Genomic DNA, 27,727 nt, shown 5'->3' with positions numbered 1-27,727 from the left:
TCCCCACAACCCAATGGTCAATTCTCTGCCCTCATCTTACGTGACCTCCCAGGAGCATGCAATGCAGCTGCTAGCTCCTTATTCACTAAGACATTTTTCTTTCTCATATTCCATTTTCCCATACCCTACTGCTTACTTCTTCTCATACTCCCCAGCTGGCTCTTCCTGTCCTCTAATTGCTGGGAGGATCCCACAGCTCAGTCCCTGGCTTTCTGCTCCTCTCTCTTCACTTTTTCCACAGGTGACCTCATCCAATCCCCTTTGCCTTAATACCTACGAAATTTATATGACCAACCTTGGTCTATCCTGTATGCCTTGTATACCCAGCCACCCATTCCATACCTCCAAGCTAACAGTCATTTCAAATTTAGTAAGTCCACAGTAAAACACTTAATTTCCACCAATACCAAAGCTGCACTTTTATTACATAAATGTCAAAAGCAATTGTCCTTGATCCTTTCTTGTAGCATGAGCAAAGAAAATATCTATATATGTGTGTGTGCATGTAAAAATGTTAATAAAAGAGAAACACTGTACATTTCTTCTTGTAGACAGGATAGAATTCTTGTTATAAAAACATATGCACATCAAAAAAAATTAAAAAACAAAAACAAATGCAATTTTCATTTATTAGGACAATGAACAAAGGTTTCACATTAACATACCTAAAAAATGTATGATGTTCTACACTACACTTCCAAAGATGCTTGCAAGCAGTTTTACTTCGAGCTTCAAAAAAGAATGAGGTTTCATTGCACTGAGAGAGAAACAGAGAGAGAATATAAATTACAGACCACAACATTCTTCAGATGACAGCCACCCTTCTAGGTACCAAAAATTCAAGTAAGCAGAGAAATTACTGTTAACACATTAAAAAAATAATTATCTCTTGATAAAAATACAAAATGTAAGTTCCATGTAAATCTTAGTGCCATCACCTTTATTATGTTCTTCTACATCACCCCATGACCACGGATAATCAGAGTGATGGCACTGAAGCACTGCAAACTCTTCCGTCATCAATGGGCGACCAAAACAGGAAAAATACCGACCGTGTGAAAATCAACTCCCCAAAAAAAGAAGACACCCATAAACCCAGTTTTTATGTAATTTTAACTGTATTTTTTTCAGGGATGTACAGGCCACACTTAAACTAAAGAATCTCAAGAGGGGTCGCTGGGAGGTGTGACCACCACAGCAGTGTAATCTGAGAAAGTTAAATAATGTCTCAGGACTGAGTTTCTCCATTCTGCATCAAGTTATTGGGGGAAATAAATTAAATGACATGACAGATGTGAAGTTCCATATATTAGGTATACAATTAATTTTAACTATCATTTTAATCTCACAGCTACTTATCTATTTTAATACATAAGAAACAAAGGCATTATTAGAGGTAATTTTAACTGTGCAGCAAAAGATACTATTTTTTTAAGTGACTGAATAGGAAACCAAGCAAAATACAGTATCCACACTAAAATAATAATAAACCACAAGCTCTTTGAAATTATATAATTGCTAACTTAGTCTCAAATAAAAAGCAAACTCAAGTCACAAATGCAGAAGTGCCCCTGGCATAAGGTTTCCATGGATTCATAAACACAAAGTTGTCAATGCAGAAGAACAACTGAAACGATTCCTCCCCCTATACACACACTTTTAACAAGGACAGAACATTTATATGCATGAAATTTCTCCAATTTAGGAGTTTATTTGCAAAATGAAAGGGTGTGATGGAAACTGAGCCAATATATGCATGTTACAGCAAGGCTTTGTAATTCCAAAACCTTGTGAGGTGGAAGAAGGAACTCAGGGCAAGTCTCAGGTTTCTAAGTTGGGTGCTGCTAAGTAGTAAAATACAGCAAGTGGAAAAAAATTGGGGAATTGGATAGGGGGGGTAATGGACATTAAGTTCAGGCTATTTTGATTCTGAGATGCTCATGGAACTAGGAACTCAACACGCCTAATGGGCCAGTAAACATGCAAGGGTAGAGCTGAGGAGAGAGGTCGTATCTGCTGGCACAGATAATTTCACCTGAGAATCTAAAACAGATTGCTCAGGGAGAGAGCACAGCGTGGATAACGGAATCACAGTGAAGATGCTTGTGAAGGTGAAGTGAGAGAGGTCAAAAGGGACCTCAAGGCAATGGTGTCAGAGAGGCTGGAGGAGAGGGCAAGTCTCAAGTGACCCAGAAAGGTTGCAGGGCTTGAAAAGAGGTCACTGCATTTAATGGGGAGAAATCTTCAGTGGCTTTCGTGAAAGGGGTTAAGGATTACAAAATTAGAGGTGATGAAGAAAAGGTGATCAATTCAGAAAGTGTTTTCCTCAAAAGCAAAAGAAACTAGGGGGGAGGTGAGGAGGAAGGGGCACAGAGGAACATCCTTGGAGGCAGGGTGAGAAACCAAGCCTCCTGTCAGGAGATGGGAATGCTTAGAGGGGAATTTGTCTTCTTTTACTTTTCCTTTTTAAATATATACTCATGGTAACAAACACCAAAAGTTACCAAAGTGGATAACACAATTCTAACTCAATCTCCCTCCTACCACTGTCTCCAATTCCCCTCCTCAGAGGCAACCACTACTAAGAGTTTGTCATATAACATGCTGGTGTTTTGTTTGTTTGTTTGTTTGTTTGTTTGCGGTACACGGGCCTCTCACTGTTGTGGCCTCTCCCATTGCGTAGCACAAGCTCCAGACGCGCAGGCTCAGCGGCCATGGCTCACGGGCCCAGCCGCTCTGCGGCATGTGGGATCTTCCCGGACGGGGGCACGAACCCGTGTCCCCTGCATCGGCACTCAACCACTGCGCCACCAGGGAAGCCCATGCCGGTGTTTTAAAGTCACTGGATTATCTGAATATATAATACACAGGTCATTAACTTTAAGATAATTTTGCTTCTGGTTGTGTATCAGGATAAATAAGATAAAGTCAGTACATGGGACTTCCCTGGCGATCCAGTGGTTAAGACTCCAGGCTTCCACTGCAGGGGAATGGGTTCGATCCCTGGTAGGGGAACTAAGATCCAGCAAGCCTCAGCAAAAAAAAAAAGCAAAAGAAGAAGCCAGTACAGGACAGGCTGCTCTTCCGCTCCCCAATCTAACACCTTCCTCAGTATATGCACCCATCTCCCTGTCAACAACTGAAACACAAAGTGTGTTAGGACTAACGTACTGGGCATTCTCACTGACAAGAAATGGTGGCTACTAGTGACTATTCTGTGACACAGACACCTTCACATTTTAGCAAAAGCATCCACAAATAAGGTGGAATTGACATACTAAATCGAATTTTCACAAAGTGATTTCATTACATATATCATCCAGATTTCCAAAAGTGGAGGAGAAACAAAAAAATGTTCAAACTTGAAAACAAAGTAAATCTCCTTAAACTTTTCTAGGACTGGTTTTCACTTTATTCGTCACAGAAACATCTGTATTCTTTTGCTTTTCAAATAGAGACCTGGTCACAGGAAATCTAACTTTTAATATATTTTTTAAAACTACCATCACCTAATGAAAGGATAAAAGGTATTTAAGATCCAACCAGAATTGGGTTTTCTCAAGTTTCTGTGGATACAAATATATTAAAGGAACAAAAGAGCCTCCCACAGGCTCCCTAATTACTTCTGCCCTGTGCAAATGACAAATATAAACTCATTCCCCCATTCATACAGGGCTTTAACACCAGCTGCCTGGTTTTTGTCCCACTGTTAGCAGAATGATCCAAATACTAAAAGGCAAGTTAACATAAATTTAAAAAGAGCCAGGTATTCAGAATAAATTCTGTGTATTTTTGCCACACACAATAACTGCTGGCATAAATGTAACTGATGCGGCATTCAAATGTCTTTCTTTTTGAAACTCTGCTACCTACTAAACCTCTTCTAAATGGACGTGGACAATTAGCACCTTTCCATTTGTTCACACAAAGACACGTAGCTGCTTAGCTTCAGAAGTTCATTTCAACCTATCGCTAAAATACTTTATCCAAGCAACCAACGCTTGCTTTTGGCAAAATTCCTCAAACACCTTCATAGTTTTCGTCATTTTATGCCGGAAGCAAAGCTATGGTGTGAATCTATTTCTTTTCCTTTTATAAAGAGAGCAAGCTTAAGTCACCTCTAACTCAGATATCACATGGGGCTTCATCACACTGTGGATCTCTAGGTAAACTGGGCTCAAAGTCCCAATTCCATCATTTGTAAGAATTCAGGACCTAGATTATATGGACGAATTCCCAACCTAACTCCCTCTGTTCTTCTCACTCTTTTCCCATCTTTGCTGGCTATGTTCCTCTTTGCAGCCTTGAAGAAATCAATCTACTTTAGCCTGGCTTCTCTGAATCGTCTTGAGTTTACTGACAGGGCCATGGAGGGGCTCACACTACAAGATGCACAGCAGCTAACTCTCCCTGGGCTCCAGCTTCACTGCCTCTCCCACGCCCAATGGGCTTGCCACACACAGTCCCTACTCTAGCTGGTCCCTCTGCTTCCGTCTTGGGAAGCAGCCACTACTGGACAATCTGCCTTCCCCAGCTTCCCTAGAATTACGAGGACGAACATTTTCTCAATCCTGTCATTATATATTCATCCCACCTCCACGGTCAATAGAAGTAACCTAAGGTACACTGCATAGGTCAAATACTTAAGAGTAAAGAGATTAGTACTTCTAACAATAGTAAGATGCAATCATTACATAAATGTTGCAAAGGCCTACAACAGACAGTTTTCTTATCAATGATCCATAAAGGCAGAGGAGAGGCTAAAAAGAAGTGCAAAGATTACAAGCCTACAGTTTTATGGCATCTTTTTTCAAATATTCAACCTCTAGAAGATTTATATGTACTTGGCAATTGTTAGCTTACTTTAGACACTAGATGAAATAAAAATCAGGGGGCTAATAGCAAATGACTGAAAGAACTTAATTACTGATAAAGCAAAGGAAGGCAAATGGTGGAACAGAAAAAAAAATTATTCTTGAACTAAAAAGAAATACGAAAGAAATATCACAAAATTTTAAGTATTAGAGAAATTCTGTCTTTATAAATGGTAAGCCTGAATGATTGCAGTTGTAAAAATTTAACTACGTTTGTGTATGTGAGACAGTGGGCACGATGTTTGTTTTAATCACTTTCCCCATATTTTCCACTGCTTTCTCATCCCGAGTGCAAAGCCAGACAAAGAGTTCAGAGTAACCCCTGCAACCAAAAAATTATCAATCTTGTTATTATTTGGAAAGGGAAGTTAGAGGGAATTTTAAAACACTTGAGTAAAATATTATCTTGTTCTTTCAAGTTTTTTCTTTACAGAGTGCTCCCTAAAAAGTGTTTCTTACATCATTAATGTCTTATGCTATTGGCATAAAAAGAGTTCTATGGTCAAAAAAGTTTGCGAAACACTGGGTTAAACGCTCAGACCTTTTATTGAGCTAATATGTACTGTGACTCTCCAAGAGCTGGTAAGGTAGCTGGTGTTTCCCTGATCTATATGAGCAAAAACTTTATTTCAACTACTCTGGTTTAGAAAATATAAACATCCCTACACACACACCAGTTATTTTTAAAATTCTTTCTGCAATGCACATAATATAGTTTGAATTAAAAATCACTGTGCATTTCAACAGAGCACTGGAAGAATAACATTAATTTCTATTCCTACATATATGTTGTATTCTACAATAAAAGAACAAAACCAACAAAAATATTCCAGAACTCTTTTGTCAGCTATGTGGGTTATATTTCAAACTATACACTAAAGATGAAAAACCTTTTTACCTCTTTTACAGATGAATAAATTAATTGCTTGATGAATAATTGTTTATAACTCTTTCTATTTCATAGAAACATAAATTATAGAATTGGAAAGGATGTGTTAGATTGTGCTGTGCATCCCCTCTTTTTCCCTTTCCTCCCAAGAATTCAAAAGGAGAAAATAGGAGCCAAAACATTAGAGAATATTTATATCATGTTTCAGTAAACTCTGAAAACTATTTCATTGAGCTTATTCTGTTTCCTATTTGAAAAAATGCACAGATGCAAACCCAGAATTCCAGATGGCTTACTTTTGTTATTGTTGTTTTTACTCTATCTTTTCCTCATCTTTTCTTTAAAGAAACTGTAGGATTTCCTAAAATGTCAGCATTTCTCTCTTATATTTGCAGATTTCATTTTTTAATGGTAACTAATCTTTATTGCCAGTCTTACAAATGTTTAAAAAATTTTAATAACAAGTGTTACTTAAGCTTGTTAAAATGAAGGCATATCTGGTAAGATCTATTGATACTCTTAATGTAGAAAAATTTTATACCAGAATTTAGACATTCCTTCCAAACAAATGGCTCACTTAATTATGGAGAAACATACTAGCAAATGAAGCAAAGGAAACTCCATGGGCCTGGAAGACCTGAGCTCCCCTTGTTGCCTTGGCAAGAGCTATTCACCAGCCGAGGCTAGTCAAGAACAAGCTGCTGCCTGAGCCCTTTCCTGTGCAAAACTTCAAGAGCTCTAAGTGCATGAGGGCAAAGACACTTCTGACTCAGAGACGTGTACCAGGTGCCTGTTACAAGTCCAACTTTGGACTGGGTTCATTCAACCTCACAACAACCTTGTAAGACAGATTTTATCATCCTCACTTATTAGATAAGGAAATGTAGGCTAAATGTCATTCAGGAAATTGTCCAAAGTTAGAGAAGTGGGAGATCTGGACTTACACCATGCTATCTGACCACTAGTCTAGTAATCCATCACTTAATCTGAAAGACTCCAAACCACACTGTCATATGGAATCAGGATCCAAATGTTACTAATAGAGTCACACCTGTGAACACTTAGGGGAAAAATATAACACCTATAGTTCCAGGTACACTCAACACTGTAGGTGAAATGTATAATGGCACAGAAACTGCGGGTGAAGGTTAGGATGGGGGAATAAGGCAATATCTAACATACCTACACATACACTCACCCTTCCAGCATTCCTACTCCTGGGAATTTACCCCGAAGGCAGCCCTCCAACGATATAAAAATACATATGCCCCAAGTTACAGACTGAAGGAAAATTTTTAATTGCAAACTATCAAGAACTACCTAAACGTCCCAGCATAAGAGATTGGTTGAATAAACTGCTTTACAGACACTCAATGGAGTACTATGCAGATGTACAAGAGAACAAGAAATCTCCAAATGAACTGATACAGAGATTTCTAGGAGGCACCACTCAATGAAAGAAAAAGTGCAAAGAACACATAGAGTATGCTATATTTTATGTAAGAAAGAAAAACACTTTAATATGCTTATCTTTATAAACAGAAATACAAGGAGGAGGATAAACCATAAAACCCTGAAGCTGGTTACCTCCAAAGAAGGGTAAGGGAACGGAACTAAAGGAATATGGGAGTCAGCAATACTTCTGAGTGGGCCTTCTTGCAGAGTTTTTGCCTTTTGGAAGCATGCTAATCTTCTACATCTTCAAAAATTAAAATCAAAGAAAAGAGGATATGAAGGGGGGGCCTATAACTGAAAGCAAACTGAAACAGTTAAACCTAACTAGATCTCAGATGAACCCCAGAGACACAGGAATAGGGAAGGAGGGAAGGAAAGGCCAACCCAAGTACATTTTGAACACGGTATTAGACTCTATACTGTCTTGGCAAGGTGATATACATGAGTGAAAGAATCACACAAAAAAATTGTCAATTTCAGTGGTTTGGCCAAAGCAATTCTGAAACTATTTGAGATGCAGTTTAGGACTGAGCACACAAGTAAATGTATTTCTGTTATTGGGAGCCATGGTTCTCCCAGGCCAAAGAGAGCCTGTACAAAACTGAAATGAGAGGGAGGCTTCCCTGGTGGCGCAGTGGTTAAGAATCTGCCTGCCAGTGCAGGAAAGGTTTGAGCCCTGGTCCGGGAAGATCCCACATACTGCGAAGCAGCTAAGCCCGTGCACCACAACTATTGAGCCTGTGCTCTAGAGCCCGCGAGCCACAACTACTGCGCCCATGTGCTGCAACTACTGAAGCCCATGCTCCTAGAGCCTGTGCTCCGCAACAAGAGAAGCCACCGCAATGAGAAGCCCGAGCACCACCAACGAAGAGTAGCCCCCGCTCGCCGCAACTAGAGAAAGCCTGAGCACATCAGCAAAGACCCAGCACAGCCAAAAATAAATAAATAAATAAAAGCAATCATTAAAACAAAGTGGAAATGTTCAATTAAATACAATAATAATTTTTTTTAAAAATGAAATGAGGGAAGGAAGAGCAAGCCCTGTGGGGATGGATGGAAACTGGAGGTATGGCATGAACTTATGATTTCTAAAATGTGCAGAAGCATGCTCCTATGCACACGTGTGTGTAAACATATGTATTCATATTTGTACACATGTGTCTATTCATGCTTGTATTCCCTAGCTTTGTCCACTAGAAAGGCTGAGAAGCAAAGTCACCCCAGTAGCAATGACCACACCTAACACCCAGATCTTGACCCTTCCCCACTGAAAGGGACCAGGGCTCTTTGGAGAAATGGCTGATAACAGAGTGGATGCAGGGTAGGTAAAAGATGCACCTGAAATACCAAGCTATACCAACAAAGGAAGAAAGTGACCAAAACAATGGTAAGGGCAGGTCAAAAGGGCACAGGAGTCCCAAAGGGCTCCCACTGGCCAAATCTAGGACAACTTCAATAACAGAATAGTTAGCTACAGTAGTGTATTACAAACCAGTGAAAAAATAGGAGTCAGTCCAGGCCAATAACAAATAAAAAGGAGAGAAGGTGAGGCTCTCACCTACAGCGGAGTGCCAAGGGCTGACTGATACATGTGGAGGCAGCAGGACAGCTAGAATATCAGCATTTTGCAAGCATCATAGTAAAAGATCAAATCAGGCAAGAGTCCTCAATGGATGCTAGACCTAAGGTAAATATTGAAGAGCAGGGCACTTGCACTGAATTACATTATCTCTCCACAGATTGCTTATTAGTTGCAAAGGAGAAAAATAAAAACCCAGTAATTATCAAGTGGAAAATTGGGACAACCACGACCGGGTGATCACACTTAACATAACCGATAGGAGGCTGGCAGTGGTTACCATGCACCTCCAGATGTGACACCCTGGGAGACACACAACTTCACCTGTGCTGCTTTCCAGAGGAGAATGCAGAACCTCAGTCAATCACAGTGAAACAGACAGATATGAACTCAGCAGATTTCCACAGTTGACCCTTGAACAACAGGGGGTTAGGAGCACCAATCCCCACACGGTCAAGAATCTGGTATAACTTTACAGGCGACCCTCTGGATCCAAGGCTCTGCCTCAGCATGTTCAACTAACCAGAGATCAGGAAGTAACTGTACTACCTATCCAGTGGAAAAAATCTACCTACAGGTGGACCCACGCAGCTCAAACTCCTTGTTCTAGGGTCAACTGTATTTTCAAAAAGTGGAGTAGAATTGTAGTCTTCAAAAATCTCAAAGTCATAAAAAACAAAAATGTTACTAAAATGTTCCAGATTAAAGGAAGCTAAGTTGATTCTACATTGGAGCAGGAAAATACTATAAAAAACTTTATTAGGTCAGCCAACAAAATTGGAATATAGGAAGTAGATGATACAAGTATTCTACCAAGAGGGCAGACAACAGAAGCAAGAAGAACTACAATCCCACAGCCTATGGAACAAAAAACACATTCACAGAAAAACAGACAAGATGAAAATGCAGAGGGCTATGTACCAGATGAAGGAACAACATAAAACTCCAGAAAAACAACCAAATGAAGTGGAGATAGGCAACCTTCCAGAAAAAGAATTCAGAATAATGAGAGTGAAGATGATCCAGGACCTCGGAAAAAGAATGGAGGCAAAGATCGAGAAGATGCAAGAAATGTTTAACAAAGACCTAGAAGAATTAAAGAACAAACAAACAGATGAACAATACAATAAATGAAATGAAAACTACACTACAAGGAATCAATAGCAGAATAACTGAGGCAGAAGAACAGATAAGTGACCTGGAAGACAGAATGGTGGAATTCACTGCTGCAGAACAAAATAAAGAAAAAAAATGAAAAGAAATGAAGACAGCCTAAGAGGCCTCTGGAATAACATTAGACGCAACAACATTTGCATTATAGGGGTCCCAGAAGGAGAAGAGAGACAGAAAGGACCTGAAAAAAATATTTGAAGACATTATAGTCGAAAACTTCCCTAACATGGGAAAAGAAACAGCCAACCAATACCAGGAAGCACAGAGAGTTTCATACAGGATAAACCCAAGGAGAAACACGCCGAGACACATACTAATCAAATTGGCAAAAATTAAAGACAAAGTACTGAAAGCAGCAAGGGAAAAACGACAAATAACATACAAGAGAATTCCCATAAGGTTAACAGCTGATTTCTCAGCAGAAACTCTACAAGCCAAAGGGAGTGGCATGATATACTTAAAGGGATGAAAGGGAAGAACCTACAACCAAGATTACTCTACCTGGCAAGGATCTCACTCAGATTCAATGGAGAAATCAAAAGTTTTACTGACAAGCAAAAGCTAAGAGAATTCATCACCACCAAACCAGCTCTACAACAAATGCTAAAGGAACTTCTCTAAGTGGGAAACACAATTGAAGAAAAGGACCTACAAAAACAAATCCAAAACAATTAAGAAAATGGTCATAGGAACATACATATCGATAATTAACTTAAACGTAAATAGATTAAATGCTCCAACCAAAAGACACAAATTTGCTGAATGGATACAAAAACAAGACCCATTTATATGCTGTCTACAAGAGACCTACTTCAGACCTAGGGACACACACAGACTGAAAGTGAGGGAATGGAAAAAGATATTCCATGCCAATGGAAATCAAAAGAAAGCTGGAGTAGCAATACTCATATCTGATAAAATAGACTTTAAAATAAAGAATATGACAAGAGACAAGGACACTACATAATGATCAAGGGATCAATCCAAGAAGAAGACATAACAATTATAAATATATATGCACCCAACATACGATCACCTCAATACATAAGGCTACTGCTAACAGCTATAAAAGAGGAAATCGACAGTAATACAATAATACCGGGGGAATTTAACACCTCACTTACAGCAATGGACAGATCATCCAAAATAAAATAAATAAGGAAACAGAAGCTTTAAATGACACAAAAGACCAGATAGGCTTAATTGATATTTATAGGACATTCCATCCAAAAACAGCAGATTACACTTTCTTCTCAAGGGCGCACGAAACATTCTCCAGGATACATCACATCTTGGTTCACAAATCAAGCCTCAGTAAATTTAAGAAAACTGAAATCATACCAAGCATCTTTTCTGACCACAACGCTATGAGATTAGAAATGAATTACAGGGAAAAAAACGTAAAAAACACAAACACATGGAGGCTAAACAATACGTTACTAAATAACCAAGAGATCACTGAAGAAATCAAAGAGGAAATCAATAAATACCTAGAGACAAATGACAATGAAAACATGATGATCCAAAACCTATGGGATGCAGCAAAAGCAGTTCTAAGAGGGAAGTTTATAGCTATACAAGCCTACCTCAAGAGACAAGAAAAATCTCAAATAAACAATCTAACCTTACACCTAAAGGAATTAGAGAAAGAAGAACAAACAAAACCCAAAGTTAGCAGAAGGAAAGAAATCATAAAGAGCAGAAATAAATGAAATAGAAACAAAGAAAACAATAGCAAAGATCAATAAAACTAAAAGCTGGGTCTTTGAGAAGATGAACAAAATTGATAAACCATTAGCCAGACTCATCAAGAAAAAGAGGGAGAGGACTCAAATCAGTAAAATTAGAAATGAAAAAGGAGAAGTTACAACAGACACCGCAGAAATACGTAGCATCCTAAGAGACTAGTATAAGCAACTCTATGCCAATAAAATGGACAGCCTGGAAGAAATGGACAAATTTTTAGAAAGGTATAACCTTCCAAGACTGAACCAGAAAAGAAGTAGAAAATATGAACAGACAAATCACAAGTAATGAAATTGAAACTATGATTAAAAATCTTCCAACAAACAAAAGTCCAGGACCACATGGTTTCACAGGTGAATTCTATCAAACATTTAGAGAAGAGCTAACACCGATCCTTCTCAAATTCTTCCAAAAAACTGCAGAGGAAGGAACACTCCCAAACTCATTCTATGAGGCCACCATCACCCTTATACCAAAACCAGACAAAGATACTACAAAAAAAGAAAATTACAGACCAATATCACTGATGAATATAGATGCAAAAATCCTCAACAAAATACTAGCAAACAGAATCCAACAACACATTAAAAGGATCATACACCATGATCAAGTGGGATTTATCTCAGGGATGCAAGGATTCTTCAATATACGCAAATCAATGTGATACACCATATTAGCAAACTGAAGGATAAAAACCGTATGATCATCTCAATAGATGCAGAAAAAGCTTTGGACAAAACTCAACACCTATTTATGATAAAACTCTCCAGAAAGTGGGCATAGAGGGAACCTACCTCAACATAATAAAGGCCATATACGACAAACACACAGCAAACATCATTCTCAATGGTGAAAAACTGAAAGCATATCCTCTAAGATTAGGAATGAGACAAGGATATACACTCTTGCCACTATTATTCAACATAGTTTTGGAAGTCCTAGCCACGGCAATCAGAGAAGAAAAAGAAATAAAAGGAATCCAAATTGGAAAAGAAGAAGTAAAACTGTCACTGTCTGCAGATGACATGATACTATACATAGAGAATCCTAAAGATGCCACCAGAAAACTTCTAGAGCTAATCAGTGAATTCAGTAAAGTTGCAGGATACAAATTTAATACACAGAAATCTCTTGCATTCCTATACACTAATGATGAAAAATCTGAAAGAGAAATTAAGGAAACACTCCCATTTACCACTGCAACAAAAAGAATAAAATACCTAGGAATAAACCTACCTAGGGAGACAAAAAACCTGTATGCAGAAAACTATAAGACACTGATGAAAGAAATTAAAGATGATACCAACAGATGGAGAGATATACCATGTTCTTAGATTGGAAGAATCAATATTGTGAAAATGACTATACTACCCAAAGCAATCTACAGATTCAATGCAATCCCTATCAAATTACCAATGGCATTTTTTACATAACTAGAACAAAAAATCTTAAAATTTTTATGAAGACACAAAAGACCCCGAATAGCCAAAGCAGTCTTGAGGGAAAAAAACGGAGCTGGAGGAATCAGACTCCCTGACTTCAGACTATACTACAAATCTACAGTAATCAAGACAATATGGTACTGGCACAAAAACAGAAATAGAGATGAATGGAACAGGATAGAAAGCCCAGAGATAAACCCACGCACCTATGGTCAACTAATCTATGACAAAGGAGGCAAGGATATACAATGGAGAAAAGAAAGTCTTTTCAATAAGTGGTGCTGGGAAAACTGGATGGCTACATGTAAAAGAATGAAATTAGAACAGTCCCTAACACCATACACAAAAATAAACTCAAAATGGATTAGAGACCTAAATGTAAGACCGGGCACTATGAAACTCTTAGAGGAAAACATAGGAAGAACACTCTTTGACATAAATCACAGCAAGATCTTTTTTGATACACCTCCTAGAGTAATGGAAATAAAAACAAAAATAAATAAATGGGAACCTAATGAAACTTCAAAGCTCTTGCACAGCAAAGGAAACCATAAACAAGACGAAAAGATAACCCTCAGAATGGGAGAAGATATTTGCAAACAAATCAACGGACAAAGGATTAATCTCCAAAATATATAAGCAGCTCATGCAGCTCAATATTCAAGAAACCAACAACCCAATCCAAAAATGGGCAGAAGACCTAAATAGACATTTCTCCAAAGAAGACATACAGATGGCCCAGAAGTACATGAAAAGCTGCTCAACATCACTAATTATTAGAGAAATGCAAATCAAAACTACAATGAGGTATCACCTCACAGCAGTTAGAATAGGCATCATCAGAAAATCTACAAACAACAAATGCAGGAGAGGGTGTGGAGAAAAGGGAACCCTCTTGCACTGTTGGTGGGAATGTAAATTGATACATCCACTATGGAGAACAGTATGGAGGTTCCTTAGAAAACTAAAAATAGAATTACCATATCATCCAGCAATCCCACTACTGGGCATATACCCAGAGAAAACCATAATTCAAAAAGACACATGCAGGCTTCGCTGGTGGCGCAGTGGTTGAGAGTCCGCCTGCTGATGCAGGGGACATGGGTTCGTGCCCTGGTCCGGGAAGAACCCACATGCCATGGAGCGGCTAGGCCCATGAGCCATGGCCGCTGAGCCTGCGCGTCCAGAGCTTATGCTCCGCAATGGGAGAGGCCACAACAGTGAGAGGCCCGCGTACCGCAAAAAATAAATAAAAAAATAAAAAAACACATGTACCCAATGTTCATTGCAGCAGTATTTACAATAGCCAGGTCACGGAAGCAACCTAAATGTCCATCGACAGATGAATGGATAAAGAAGTTGTGGTACATATATACAATGGAATATTACTCAGCCATAAAAAGGAATGAAATTGGGTCATTTGTAGAGATGTGGGTGGATCTAGAGACTGTCATACAGAGTGAAGTAAGTCAGAAAGAGAAAAACAAATATTGTATATTAGTGCATACACGTGAAACCCAGAAAAATGGTACAGATGAACCGGTCTGCAGGGCAGAAATAGAGACACAGATGTAGAGAACAAACATACAGACACTAAGGGGGGAAAGTGGTGGGGGAGGGGTGGTGGTGTGATGAATTGGGAGACTGGGATTGACATATATACACTAATATGTATTAAATGGATAACTAATAAGAACCTGCTGTATAAAAAAATAAATACAATAAAATTCAAAAATTGAAAAAATAAAAGACGTATTCTACCAACATAAATTAAGTTGATAACTGTACTGTGGTCTATGGTCACATTAGAGAACATCTCTATTCTTAGGAAACACACACTGAAGTATTTAGAGACACATGACACGTTAAACTTACTGTTAAATTGTTCAGAAGGAAGTGTGTGTGTGTGTGGAGAGAGATAACTAAAAAAGGAAATGGAGTAAAATGTTAACAAGTGAACGTGAGTAACATGAGGGGAACTTCTTGTTTGTAATATTTTAATCTTTGCAACTTTTGGTAAATTTGGAATTATTTTCAAATAAAAACAAATTTTACAAATCTGTTTTTATTGGGCTTCCCTGGTGGCGCAGTGGTTGAGGGTCCGCCTGCCGATGCAGGGGACACGGGTTCGTGCCCCGGTCCGGGAAGATCCCACATGCCGCGGAGCGGCTGGGCCCATGAGCCATGGCCACTGAGCCTGCGAGTCCGGAGCCTGTGCTCCGCAACGGGAGAGGCCACAACAGTGAGAGGCCCGTGTATCGCAAGAAAAAAAAAAAAAATCTGTAGTTCTATTAAAAACATGAAAGGAACCCCTAGCTTACGTAAGCAAGACCTCTTGGGCTTGTTGACAAACAGTGATAACTCCTGGCCACCGTGACTTCCTCTTCTCAATGCAGGCTGAGAGTTCGGCCAAGTGCATCTAATTACTCGTGGCCAGAGCTGCCAGAAACCTTTTGGTTCTACATCCTGTCACGGGTAGGTTTGGCTGAGGTTAGTTCCATGATGCATCACACGTAAATGTAATCACAGCATTTTTTTTTTCCCACTTATTCAACAAATGTGCTTTGGACCTGCCAACTTCCAGGCCTACTCTGGGGACTGCATTCTTTCCCTGTTAATGAAACCAAGAAATTCAGGTATGATTCTGAATTCCTCCCTGTTTTGCACAAAAAAATTCAATCTGCTACCAATCAGAAGCAATTTTACCTCCTAAATGCCCCTCAAATCTGTCCACTTGCCTCCTTCCTTGTGGTGACTACCCCCTCGTCATCTCCCCTTGATCAGTCTTCAGTCTCCTAACTTGTCTGTCTCTGTTCTCACCTCCACATTCACCCTGCAGCCAGAGTACTCTTTCTGAAAGGTAAATCTGATCACAGTGGGTGAGGCCCTAGGCTTGATGTACCACCCAGTCCCCTCCAGCAGTCCTCCAGTCCATCAGTCAGCATCAAGACCCAGCACACGCACACAGATCAGAGAAATCCTCTCCCAAGAAAGGTAGGACTGCACTAGTGCACTGGGACCATCTCACTTCCCTCCGGCCTTCTACCCTCATCACTAGGGCGGACAGCAGACGTGGAAAACCAACCCTCACTCCCTTTCGAATTTCACAGCCTCTTCGCTTTCATCTGCCTTGAACCCACTGGACCCCATCTCACTATGTCCCCTATATCTGTTTATGTCAGTCACCCCCAAATAATGCTCAGCATATCCCCTTGTCTATCCCCCCTCCTTCACTGCTACCCACATCCTGAAACACTTCCTTGGTGCCCTCTGGAATTCATAGCCTACCAACAACAGCAAAATCCCCCAGCTCCAATCTGTTCTCTTAAACAGAGAGGGTGCTGCCTTCACCCTCTTGAGCCTGTCAACCCAGGCTCTCCCCTGAGGACAGCGTGCACCGCAGCGCTGATGTGGTGCTGTGCCTTCTGCCCCCACGCTTCTCATATCACTGGGCCTGCAAGTGGGGGAGGATCCTCCTTGCTCCCCATTGCCACTTGCAGACCATGCTCTCTCCCTCCCCATAGAACTCCCAGGTTTGAATGTCATCAGATAATATATATCACCTGTGATCTCTATGGTGGCTGTCGCCCTTAAGTCATCTCCCTCACAGGCTGATGCTACTACACTCTCTGTCACTCTCTCCAATACTACTCTTGCATTAACCACTGGAAATTTTAATATATAAAAAAAAGATCCCTCCCACTCCCAGACATCTCAGTTCCCTGAACTTCTCTTCTCCAACAAGGTTGTCTTCCCCCTCTCTCCACCCTTCACCCCCATGCTCCTAACTCCAGAGCAGGGTTTCTCAGCTTCAGCACTACTGACACTTATTGGGGGAGGAGGGCCTTCCTGTACCAACACCCAGCACTCTGGGAAAGTTTAGCGGCACAGCCAAACTCTACCCTCTAGAAGCCAGCACCATCCCTGCCCAACCCAGCGCTGTGACAACCAACAATGTCTCTAGATGTTGCCAAACATCCCCAGGGCTGGGGAGCAGGGGATGAGAGGCCATTGCCCCCAGGAGAACCACTGCCCTAGGACTTTCCCTTTACAATAACTGAAGCTCTTCCCTAATCTCAATGCCTAGCACCCAACTTTCTGATCACCACCTCCCTCTCCAGCTAACTCCCTCCAATACTCTACCCCCAACAATCTTTCAACTAAACCAGGACCTCCACCCACAGACTTGACCGCTCTTTCAGTGTCCTCAGTCACCTCCTTATCCAGTTTCAACTCCATGGCAAATCACTATAATCACTCCCCTGCCCCACTGGGTTCCCTTGCCCTTCTCTTTCTTATTGCTTTCTTAACAAAACCAACTCCCCACTTGCTCCAGGCCTGCCCCAGTGCCACTGAATGGGGCTGGAGAAAAGCATACCATGAGTGGGCTCACTTGAAATTATGACACTTCACACCATGAAACTATCATAGTACATCATCAAACCACACGTCCCATGTCCATTTTCTCTCCCAAATTACTATTTAATAGTAATTAATTCCTCTTCCTTCAGACCCCAACACATCCTCCCCAACCTCAATCTCAACTGCAGAGCGTGCTACCTAGTTCCCTCAAAATAAAAGCAGAGGGCTTCCCTGGTGGCGCAGTGGTTGAGTCCGTCTGCCGATGCAGGGAACTGGGTTCGTGCCCTGGTCCAGGAAGATCCCACATGCCATGGAGCTGCTAGGCCCAGGAGCCATGGTCGCTGAGCCTGCGCGTCCGGAGCCTGTGCTCCGCAACGGGAGAGGCCACAACAGTGAGAGGCCCGCGTAACGCAAAAAAATAAAAAAATAAAAAAAAATAAAAGCAGAATGGTCATAAGAGAACAACCACCTTCCCCAATCTACATTCCCACACTCCTTCTTCCTTCCTGCAAACCAGAGATGAACTGCCCTGGCTGCTCTCTAAAACCATGTATATGCCTACATTTATATAACAGCTGGCATCTCCTATCCTCTACTCAGCAAGTACCATTCCAGCATTTCTCTCTCCTACATCAAGTTTTCACCATGTATTGGATCATTCTCATCAGGATATAAATGTGCTATTATTTCTTCCAACTTACAAAACAAAACAACACACACCTCCTCTTGCCCCACTTCCCCCGCCACGTATCTCCCTATTTGTTCCTCTTTGTGTCAAAACTCCTCAGAAGAGCTGTCCACACTCACCATCTCCAATTCCATTCCTCCTATTACCTCTTTTGTTTTTCTTAACATGCATGAATTTAGGTGTCCATTCTCCTATGAATGAACATCTCTGTTATTTTATTTCTTTTTTACTTTCACGTAAGTGTTGCAAGGAATATCCATGTCCCTTGTGATTCTCTAGGGTACAAAGAGCTAAGAGTGGAGTTGCTAAAACTCACTCTTCAATCCACCGAAACTGGTCTTATCAGTGACCTCCTACATTCCTAAGGTTGATTCTCAGTCCTTATCTAATTTGACATGTCAGCATCATTTGAACCTTACTTAATACATGAATTTCACTTGGCAAAGGTGAGGACAATTTAGGATTCCTTCTACCTCCCTTATTGTTCCTTCTCAGCCTCCTTTTCTGGTTCTTCCTCTTCTCTTCTCATCTACACTCATTCTCCTAGTGACCTCATACAGTGTCATAGCTTTGAATCCAGGGATATGTCAATGATTCTCAAATTTGAATATTCTGCAAAGACATTGGTCCTGAACTCCAGACTCACAGAGCCCACTTACTAAATGTCCCCACTCAGAAGTCTAACAGACACCTCAGACTCATCATGTTAAAAATGGGGCTCCTGGGACTTCCCTGGTGGTGCAGTGGTTAAGAATCCGCCTGCCAATGCAGGGGACACGGGTTCGAGCCTGGTCTGGGAAGATCCCACATGCCGCGGAGCAACTAAGCCCGTGTGCCACAACTGCTGAGCTCACGTGCCACAACTACTGTGGCCCGCGTGCCTAGAGCCCGTGCTCCACAACAAGAGAAGCCACCACAATGAGAAGTCCGCACACCACAACAAAGAGTAGCCCCCGCTCACCACCACTAGAGAAAGCCCGCGCGCAGCAACGAAGACCCAACACAGCCAAAAATATAAAAAAATAAATAAATTTATAAAAGAAAGAAAAAAAGAAAATATTGTTGGGGATATTGAAAAGAAAAAAGATGAGATTGTTATCTGTGGATACAAAGCAATATATAAACAGATGTTAGACATTATTACTATCTAATAAGATATGTCAATGTGTTTTGTTGGACATGGTAAATATTAAAAAGTGGAATTGGACAGTGTTAGTGGCATAGTGTGACACCAGGAAAATCTTTTATCTGTAGGACATTGCTGTTCTTTTGGGAACTGAATCTCTGAACTTGGCCCTAACAGCTCCTAACATAAAGAGTTAAGTCTCTCTGACTGGACCAGCCGACTGGAAAACCAGAAGAATAAGGATTTCAATCCTTTTCCAAGCTGACTGTGATTATTGTTCCCGGTAATGGGTTTCAGGGGCCTTTTTTATTTAATCTATGATTACAGTTAGGCCTCCATAATAATCAACTTAATTCTACCATTATGTAAATCACCACCTCACAAAGATACCCTGGTGGAGAAAGAAGAAAGAGTCTGCAAAGCCAGAATTCTCAGAAAATGGAGTGCCTTGGTTAAATTAGTGTGCGATTTAATAAAATAAATTTTAGGGCTTCCCTGGTGGTGCAGTGGTTAAGAATCCGCCTGCCAATGCTGGGGACACGGGTTCGATCCCTGAACCAGCAACATCCCACATGCCATGGAGCAACTATGCCCGTGCGCCACAACTACTGAGGCTGTGCGCCACAACTACTGAGCCCGCGTGGCAAGAGCCCGTGCTCCACAACAAGAGAAGCCATGGCAATGAGAAGCCCACGCACCGCAACGAAAAGTAGCCCCCGCTCGCCACAACTAAAGAAAGCCTGCGCACAGCAACGAAGACCCCATGCAGCCAAAAATAAATTAATTAAATAAATAAATTTTTAAAAAAATTTAAAGAATAAAATAAAATAAATTTTAAAATTCCTTTGATTCAAGCCTGAGTTATATGTGACCTGCTTTGGCACCTTACTAGAGACCACTGCCAGGAGCACACAGTGCCTCAGGCTGCACACAAACAAACATCCGTGCCTTCTCAGAGATGCTACAGCAAAGGGACTGAGCTGTGTGTGTAGGAAACCAGGCCACCCTGTGGAGACTGCCATTTTTTAAAAAAATCACATGCTGACATCAATTTTGTTATCGTTTTCCCTTAATAATGAAGAAATGTAAGAAGCTGAAAGTTCGAGTTAGCTGAAACTTTAACAAATATTTATCCCAAGGTTGTAGAAGACATTTTAAGGCACTGTAATAATAATGTACAAAGAGTTCACCAAAGGCCCTCCTTCACAAAAATAACTTAGGTCTAAATGGAAAAAATGACTTTGAATAATAGTAATGCTTCCATGAAAATTCTTTTTCTTTTTTATATTTTTATTGAGGTATAACACACATAATCTTTTTTTTTTAATTGAGGGAACAGGTGACCTTTTTCTTTTTTCTTTTTTTTTTAAATTAATTTATTTTTGTTGTGTTGGGTCTTCGTTTCTGTGCGAGGGCTTTCTCTAGTTGTGGCAAGCGGGGGCCACTCTTCATCGCGGTGCGCAGGCCTCTCACTATCGCGGCCTTTTTGCGGAGCACAGGCTCCAGACGCGCAGGCTCAGCAGCTGTGGCTCACGGGCCCAGCTGCTCCGCGGCATGTGGGATCCTCCCAGACCAGGGCTTGAACCCGCGTCCCCTGCATCAGCAGGCAGATTCTCAACCACTGCGCCACCAGGGAAGCCCCCTGACATATAATCTTATATTAGTTTCAGGTATACAACATAATGATTTGATATTTGTATACAATGCAAAATGGTCACCACAATAAGTCAAGCTCTGTCACCTTATATAGTTACAGAAAAGTTTTCTTTCTTGTGATGAGAACTTTTAAAGATCTACTCTCTTAGAAATGTTCAAATATACAACTTATTTTATCACTGAACGTTTGTACATTTTGACCCCCTTTATACATTTTTACCAACCCCCCAACAAATAATGAATTCTTTGGGAGGAGAATCTTATGTAATATGTACAAGTTTTACAGTGGCAATGATGACATTATTATTATTATTTTCTTTTGGACTACAGGAGTTGGAATTTGGCTACTTAATTTTAAGTTAAAAATAATTTTAGACTTAAATAATTTTAGACTTAAACTAAATTTAGTCTACAAATAATTTTAGACTTATTCAGAATTCCTGAAAACCTTTTCGTTTTGTGAATAGTTTCCCTTGCTGTGCCAAAACTTTTTAGATTGATGTGATCCCTTTGTTTATTTTGTTTTCATGAAAAGCCTTATCATTTTATTATCACTTTCTCTTTTTTTTTGGCTGTGCAGCTTGTGGGATCTTAATCTTAGTTCCCTGACCAGGGATTGAACCCAGGCCCTCAGCAGTGAGAGAGCGGAGTCCTAACCACTAGACTGCCAGGGAATTCCCATTATCACATTCTTATTAAAAACTTGAAATGTTATTTCCAAGTATTAAACAGACCTTACTCCTTGCATTATCAAGTCACATGAAACCAGCAGCAGGATAGGAAGAAAACTGTATAACACTACTATCTAATGAGCTATTCTACAATACTTTTGGATAATTTTAATTCAGTCTTTTATCAGCACATCTTTTAAGGTTGAAGAAAACTGGACTTTCTTCAGACTAGACTGTTGAGAACTACTACAAGCTTTTTAGACTATTCGTTCCTTTAAAAACTAGGAATTTCCCCTCTTTACAAGTTAAAACTCATGTCAAAATTCAATTTTAGTTTCATCAATAATTGGCAGCATATCACACAGTTCTGGGAGGGATCACTGTATTTTTTCTAGAAGAAGAACCAATAGTAGTATCAGGTTTTCTGATTTGGCAGCCCACCATCCCAGTACATCAGTTCACTGATCAGGCCGCAAGTATTTACTGAGCACCTGCTACACGTGGGGCACTAAACCAGATACCAGGTTCCAACTGTGGTTGCAGCCACTTTGCTTCCTGTATCCCAGCTTGTGGCTGCATCAGCAGATTTTGTTTACTTCTTTCTACAAGTATCTTATTAGAAAGTCAATTCAACACTGTTCACTTAAGTTTTATTTCAGCATAAAGTTAGCATCAAGGAGACAGAAGGATGAATTCTCCTACGTTGTATTTTCATCCACGTATCCCAACATGAATTATAGGAATAGCACTTCAAGGGAGCATTATTTTCACAGGGAGATTAAAAGGAAGCTTTCACATCCTGTCTTCTTTTGCCCAGTTTCCTAAAAGCTACCTGTCAATGCACGAGAGCACCCTGAGGCTCTGACAAACACTGTACCCGCTACCCAAACAGTCCTGGAGGTCACTGCCAACCTGCAGAGTGACCATCAGCACTTCTGCACCCTTGGCTTACAGCCTCCCTTGAAAGCATCCAGAATTTCCCATATGGTTTATCTACCACGCTCAACTAGGGAAAGAACAGAAGTGTGACTCCCTACAGGTTGTTGTTCAATTGACTTCGGGACAAAATTAGGACACGTTTTATCCCGCATGCAGGCTGCACCCTTCTAATTACATGAATCTTACCTTCATAGACCATATTAAAGATGGAATTACACTAATAGTGATAATCACATCCTATTCTCTCCTGTGCCCTAGAAAGGTTATTTTTTTTCCTTTGCTAAAACTGAAGTGACATTTCTCCATTACCAACTCATTCATTCCTACTCATTTCCCCTTCCCTTCCTTGACAAATTGTTCACGTGAGTCAATTAACCTCCTTCCATGTGGCTGCAGCTGAAGAAAACATGGCGGTTTTACTTCACCGTGTCTTCTAAGTTATCAATGAGTAGACAAGGCTTCCCGTCTCAGGGAAGCTAAGCACTAAACACAAACTTACATCTTTTCCCAGTACTCTGAGTTCAAACTGTGTCTCCTTGAAGTGAACCTTTGTAATCCGAGGCCTGAAAAGCAAAACAGATAGTGGGAAGTATTCAGTAGAAAAAGACTGGTTTATAGACTGCTACTGGAATTGTAGAGAGTTCCCTGTACATCCTTCATTCTGGACACCTTCTTGAACAAAACTCCATTCTCACTCTCCTGGGCTTCTCCAATACATGCAGACAAGCTTAGAGTCCCCAGGCCCTGGTGGTGCTGCCTTCCCAGACACAGTGGAGTGCTATGGGCTCCCCTATCTCTCTCAGATCCTTCCCCATTTAGAGTTAGAACTCAGAGGAGTCCTGGGCCCACAGACTACCCTGGAATGGGTAGGAAATCCTACTACACACAGCTTCCATGGACAAGAGAGTCCAGAACCAAAATACCTGAAATTTACAGAGAAAAGATACACCGATATGCATTGGAAGAAAACTTATACCCAAGTTCACTCATTTACTTGTCAACCACTGGAAAGGTACCTGTTTGCCTTTCCCCAACTCTTTCAATGACATACAAGTCCCATAAGCCGAATACATACAGCGTACAACTTTAATACCAACTCTGCCCTCAAGTTAAACTTACCAGAAATACTTCCCCACTTGTTTTTTATTCTTGTAGACAACAACACCAACCGGAGTTAATCCTAAGAAATACTCAGATTTGTTTTCTCCCTACAAAAACAAACATATGTTTATAACCATAAATTTGTTCATGTAAAAACTCTTTCTCAAACTGTAACTAGCCATACACACATAATCTGTTGCATAAATACTAGATCTGGTTTTTGAAAGACATCATCTTAGAAAGCTAGCTAAGCTATCATGGTAGCTAATGTGCTGCTCATTTTTTTCAAAGTTTTTAAGAAAATTTTTCTTAGTGCTTTCTAACTGGTCACCTCAGTTCATTAAGAGAACCTGGACTACCTACCAATCCAGCCACTGACTGATTCACCCCGTGTTGCTTCTACAGTGGTGTTCAACCCTGGTTGCACATTAACCAGGAATTCCTCATGCAGCTTAAAATGCTGATGCCTGGGTACCATCAAAACTGGTTAAATGAGAATCTGTAATGAAGGGGCCCAGGTATCAGAAACACATCAATGCTCCAGGTGATTCTCCTGTGCAGCCAAGAACTGACCACCACTGGCTGCTCTCAAGGGCCCCTTCCAAGGACTCGTCTTGATCTTACTCTCTGATCGGGACAGTCATGAGTCCTGGTTCACCACCGCCCTCCCCAGAAACCTCAGGCAGCCACCTGCAGACATACACATGGATTTTCTGAGGTCTCCAGCATGCTGCTTCCTATTTCCATTTGTGACTTTAAGACTGCTCAAAATTTTAAAATACGATTTCTTCTGCTAGGTGAAGACTGGAAACCCTTCATTTCCGGGCAATAACAAATCCCAATTAAGAAAGTGGGATCCTGGGCTTCCCTGGTGGCGCAGTGGTTGAGAGTCCGCCTGCCGATTCAGGGGACACGGGTTCATGCCCCGGTCCGGGAGGATCCCACGTGCCGCGGAGCGGCTGGGCCCGTGAGCCATGGCCGCTGAGCCTACGCGTCTGGAGCCTGTGCTCCGCAACGGGAGAGGCCACAACAGTGAGAGGCCCCCGTACCGCAAAAAAAAAAAAAGAAAATGGGATTCTGAAATGAAAAGGTCACAGAGTGGATACCAAGAACACACAGAGAATTGTGTTTGTATCCATCTTTTTTCTACCCTAAGGTCAAATAACAGCCTGCAAAGTCAAATTCCCAAGGAACATAAGATAACTAATATATTTTCAAAAAATATCAGCTGTTGCCCACTTTCAGTTCTAAAAATTCGATTTTAAAGGAATGTATGGAAGATTCTAACGAATTCGGTTCACTTGCCATAAATTTCCACCTCCCACAAAAAAAATATTTTTGAATTAGAATAAACGTCATACAAATGCAGAGGCATTTCGCAGAAGGCTCTCTCTTTATACATTTCCTATAAAATATATTTGTTAAAAAACTGAAAACCTAACAAGATTAATGTGGCTAGAAGAAAAAAAATAATAATTACTCCACAAAGTTTTACAAGTATTTTTAAAGGACAGCAGTATGGAGCATTTAATGGTTTAATGAGATTAGACTGTAATTTATCAGGGAGCTACTACTTCTCCCAAATATGTAACTTTTATTGCCATATTAACAGTATAACCAGGGATGCTTCTAATTCTTTACAAATAATATGAGATGATTTGTTTTAGCAAACTCTGATGAGCAAAACACATATTACAAAATGAATACATCAATGAGCTGTTTGCATTACAGTAAGTCTTATCAGGGTTTCTTAAAAATTGAGTTCCAAAAAAAACCCAACTGAGTTCCATAATCCAAATGACAAACATTCAATCTACGTATAATCTTTAGCAATTCACTTCGTGTAAAGAATAAGACAACTGGTCCATTTTCTCAAATAATCAGATTTGTCAATTGGTAACTAAACTCTCATAAAATCAAAGACAATGACATTCCAATCTCACTGGTGTACAATAACCAGTTGGTAACCTTAGAGAAGTGGCTCAAAGTTGAAGATCTGGATCCTGAACACTCAGTACAGATTCAGTGTAAGTGCCCACTGATCATATTCCGTAAGTTTTCATCAGCCACTGAAGAAAAACTGCAAAAATTCTCCTATTTATGCAGTGGCAATAACTACAGTAGGCAGTAACCCTAATATTGACAGAACCTGCATATCCAACATAGAACCACCAACAGTTACACATATACTGTTGCCTAAAGTCTACTTTAGCAGGCAGGTGATTTTATGAATGTTTTTCAGCCATAAAATCTATTTTTTGGAAAATCCTCCTGTTTTCTGTCTAATATAATCAATTATAGACCAATTTAAAACTGTTTTGATGTTTAGCTAAGCCCTCTGGAGCTGTTATCCAGGTTGTGTTTTCAAGCCCAGTTAATTGTTTTTCTACACACGGAAATATAATCACAGACCTTTATGCAAAACTCATTAGGCTTTAATCCACGCACGAGATTCTTTGTGTTCAAAAACATCAGATGAAGAAGTATCATCTGCTCGCTAAACAACAGGACTGCTCCTTTCCTTTGGGAGTTCCAGTGACTTTTTAAGAAAATGTCATCAGCTTAAAATACTCTGTGTTAATTAAATGTTACTCACATAGACAGGATGGAGGTCAACACCGTACATCTCCAGGGATTTAGCAGTCCTCAAATAATTCAGCTCCGCTTCAGAAGGAGCCTGACCCCTATGCCCAGAATAAAAACAAAGAGCCTTACTTTACTGATAGCTACTACACTCACAGGGAACAGAAGCCATTTTCACTATATTCGCTGGAAAAATAAATAATGCTTTGTGCTAATGCAAACATAAGCCTTTGTATTTCAAGAAGACTCTTGCCTTTGTGGTGACAAAATTTTAATACTCTGAGGTGATACTTGTAAGTTAATTTCATTTACCAAATCTAGTTTTGCTCATTATAGCTGATCTCAGTAGCCCCACATATATTAAAAAGTCTCAGTTTCAGAAACCCCCAAAGAGATTACTGAGCATATAAGCACTCAAATTAAAAAGCATACCCTTTACAGACAGTAAAACGTCTCTGTGTACCGGCAGCTCTCCACTGGGAGGGAAACGAAGGAGAGCAGTGTTGGAGGGAAGAAGAGAATGGGCCCTCACCACCCAACCGGGGCTCATCAGCATCTCCTGAGCACATGTGTAGTCCTTTAGAAACTGTAAACGTACTTGTCACTTTCTTAATACAAAGTATAAAAATCTTCCCAAAATCTTCATTGGTGACAATATACAGAAAATAGCATTCATTCCTAAAGAGGGTAAGCACCTGCCAGGAATCTCCATGGATGACTGGAACACTCTCTCTCTCTCTCTCTCTCTCTCTCTCTCTCTCTCTCTCTCTGTGTGTGTGTGTGTGTGTGTGTGTGTGTGTGTGTGTGTATGAGAGAGAGAGAGATTTTTAATGGTTAACAAAAGGAGTCACAAATTTTTAAAAATTAAGAAATCCTGCTTCGATGCAATCCCATGTTTCAGCCATGGTACTCTGGAAAGCCCAGCAATATAATACTTTTGAAATCTATAAAGAAGAATGTTTACCACAAATTAGACACAAGAAAGCTACCAAACCTTGATCAAGCTTTAGTCTTTTAGAAATAACAGTCACGCTGTCAACGCCATGCCATAAAATAGATAAGGTCCTTTATCAAAGCTCCCTGATAATTTCAAAACATAAGTGTACTTGGAAACTCCTAGCAGAATCAGTATTCTCAGGATGTGCCAAGCACGGTGCCCTTCATAATGTTATAACAGGTACTCTCTTAGCACCCACTTCAGTGAAACCTTAAAACGAAGGACTCTAGAACCAGGCTGGAGAGCATTCTGGGGCATGTTAACACAAGGTGGAAAGCCTAGTTTCTCTGATTGCAATTCAGCAACTGACTTCTGGTGCTACTCACTGAAACAGATCCTTTAGGCAAACATTTTTTGTTGACCAGATTAATTCTACACTTTTTTTCACCTTAACTGTAATACATCTGAAAGAAACCAAGCAAATTCAAAGGGGGATGTTACATAAG

General features: G+C 40.4%; 1 protein-coding gene across 7 annotated transcripts in view; it reads right to left on the bottom strand.

Moving 5' to 3' along the window:
• The window catches only part of EPB41L4A (erythrocyte membrane protein band 4.1 like 4A), a 258,199-nt gene that overhangs the window by 77,122 nt on the left and 153,350 nt on the right, over positions 1-27,727 (bottom strand). For all 7 annotated transcript variants that reach the window (XM_067731450.1, XM_067731446.1, XM_067731447.1 and 4 more), the window contains exons 8-11: positions 26,298-26,385; positions 23,720-23,808; positions 23,100-23,163; positions 666-757 (exon numbers count right to left, since the gene is read on the bottom strand). In XM_067731450.1, coding sequence (XP_067587551.1) covers positions 666-757; positions 23,100-23,163; positions 23,720-23,808; positions 26,298-26,385 — 333 coding nt within the window. The remainder of the gene's footprint in view (positions 1-665; positions 758-23,099; positions 23,164-23,719; positions 23,809-26,297; positions 26,386-27,727) is intronic.

Source organism: Pseudorca crassidens, chromosome 3 (genome assembly GCF_039906515.1).
Source record: "Pseudorca crassidens isolate mPseCra1 chromosome 3, mPseCra1.hap1, whole genome shotgun sequence".
NCBI lineage: Eukaryota > Metazoa > Chordata > Mammalia > Artiodactyla > Delphinidae > Pseudorca > Pseudorca crassidens.
This window is presented reverse-complemented; position numbering and strand designations above follow the sequence as displayed.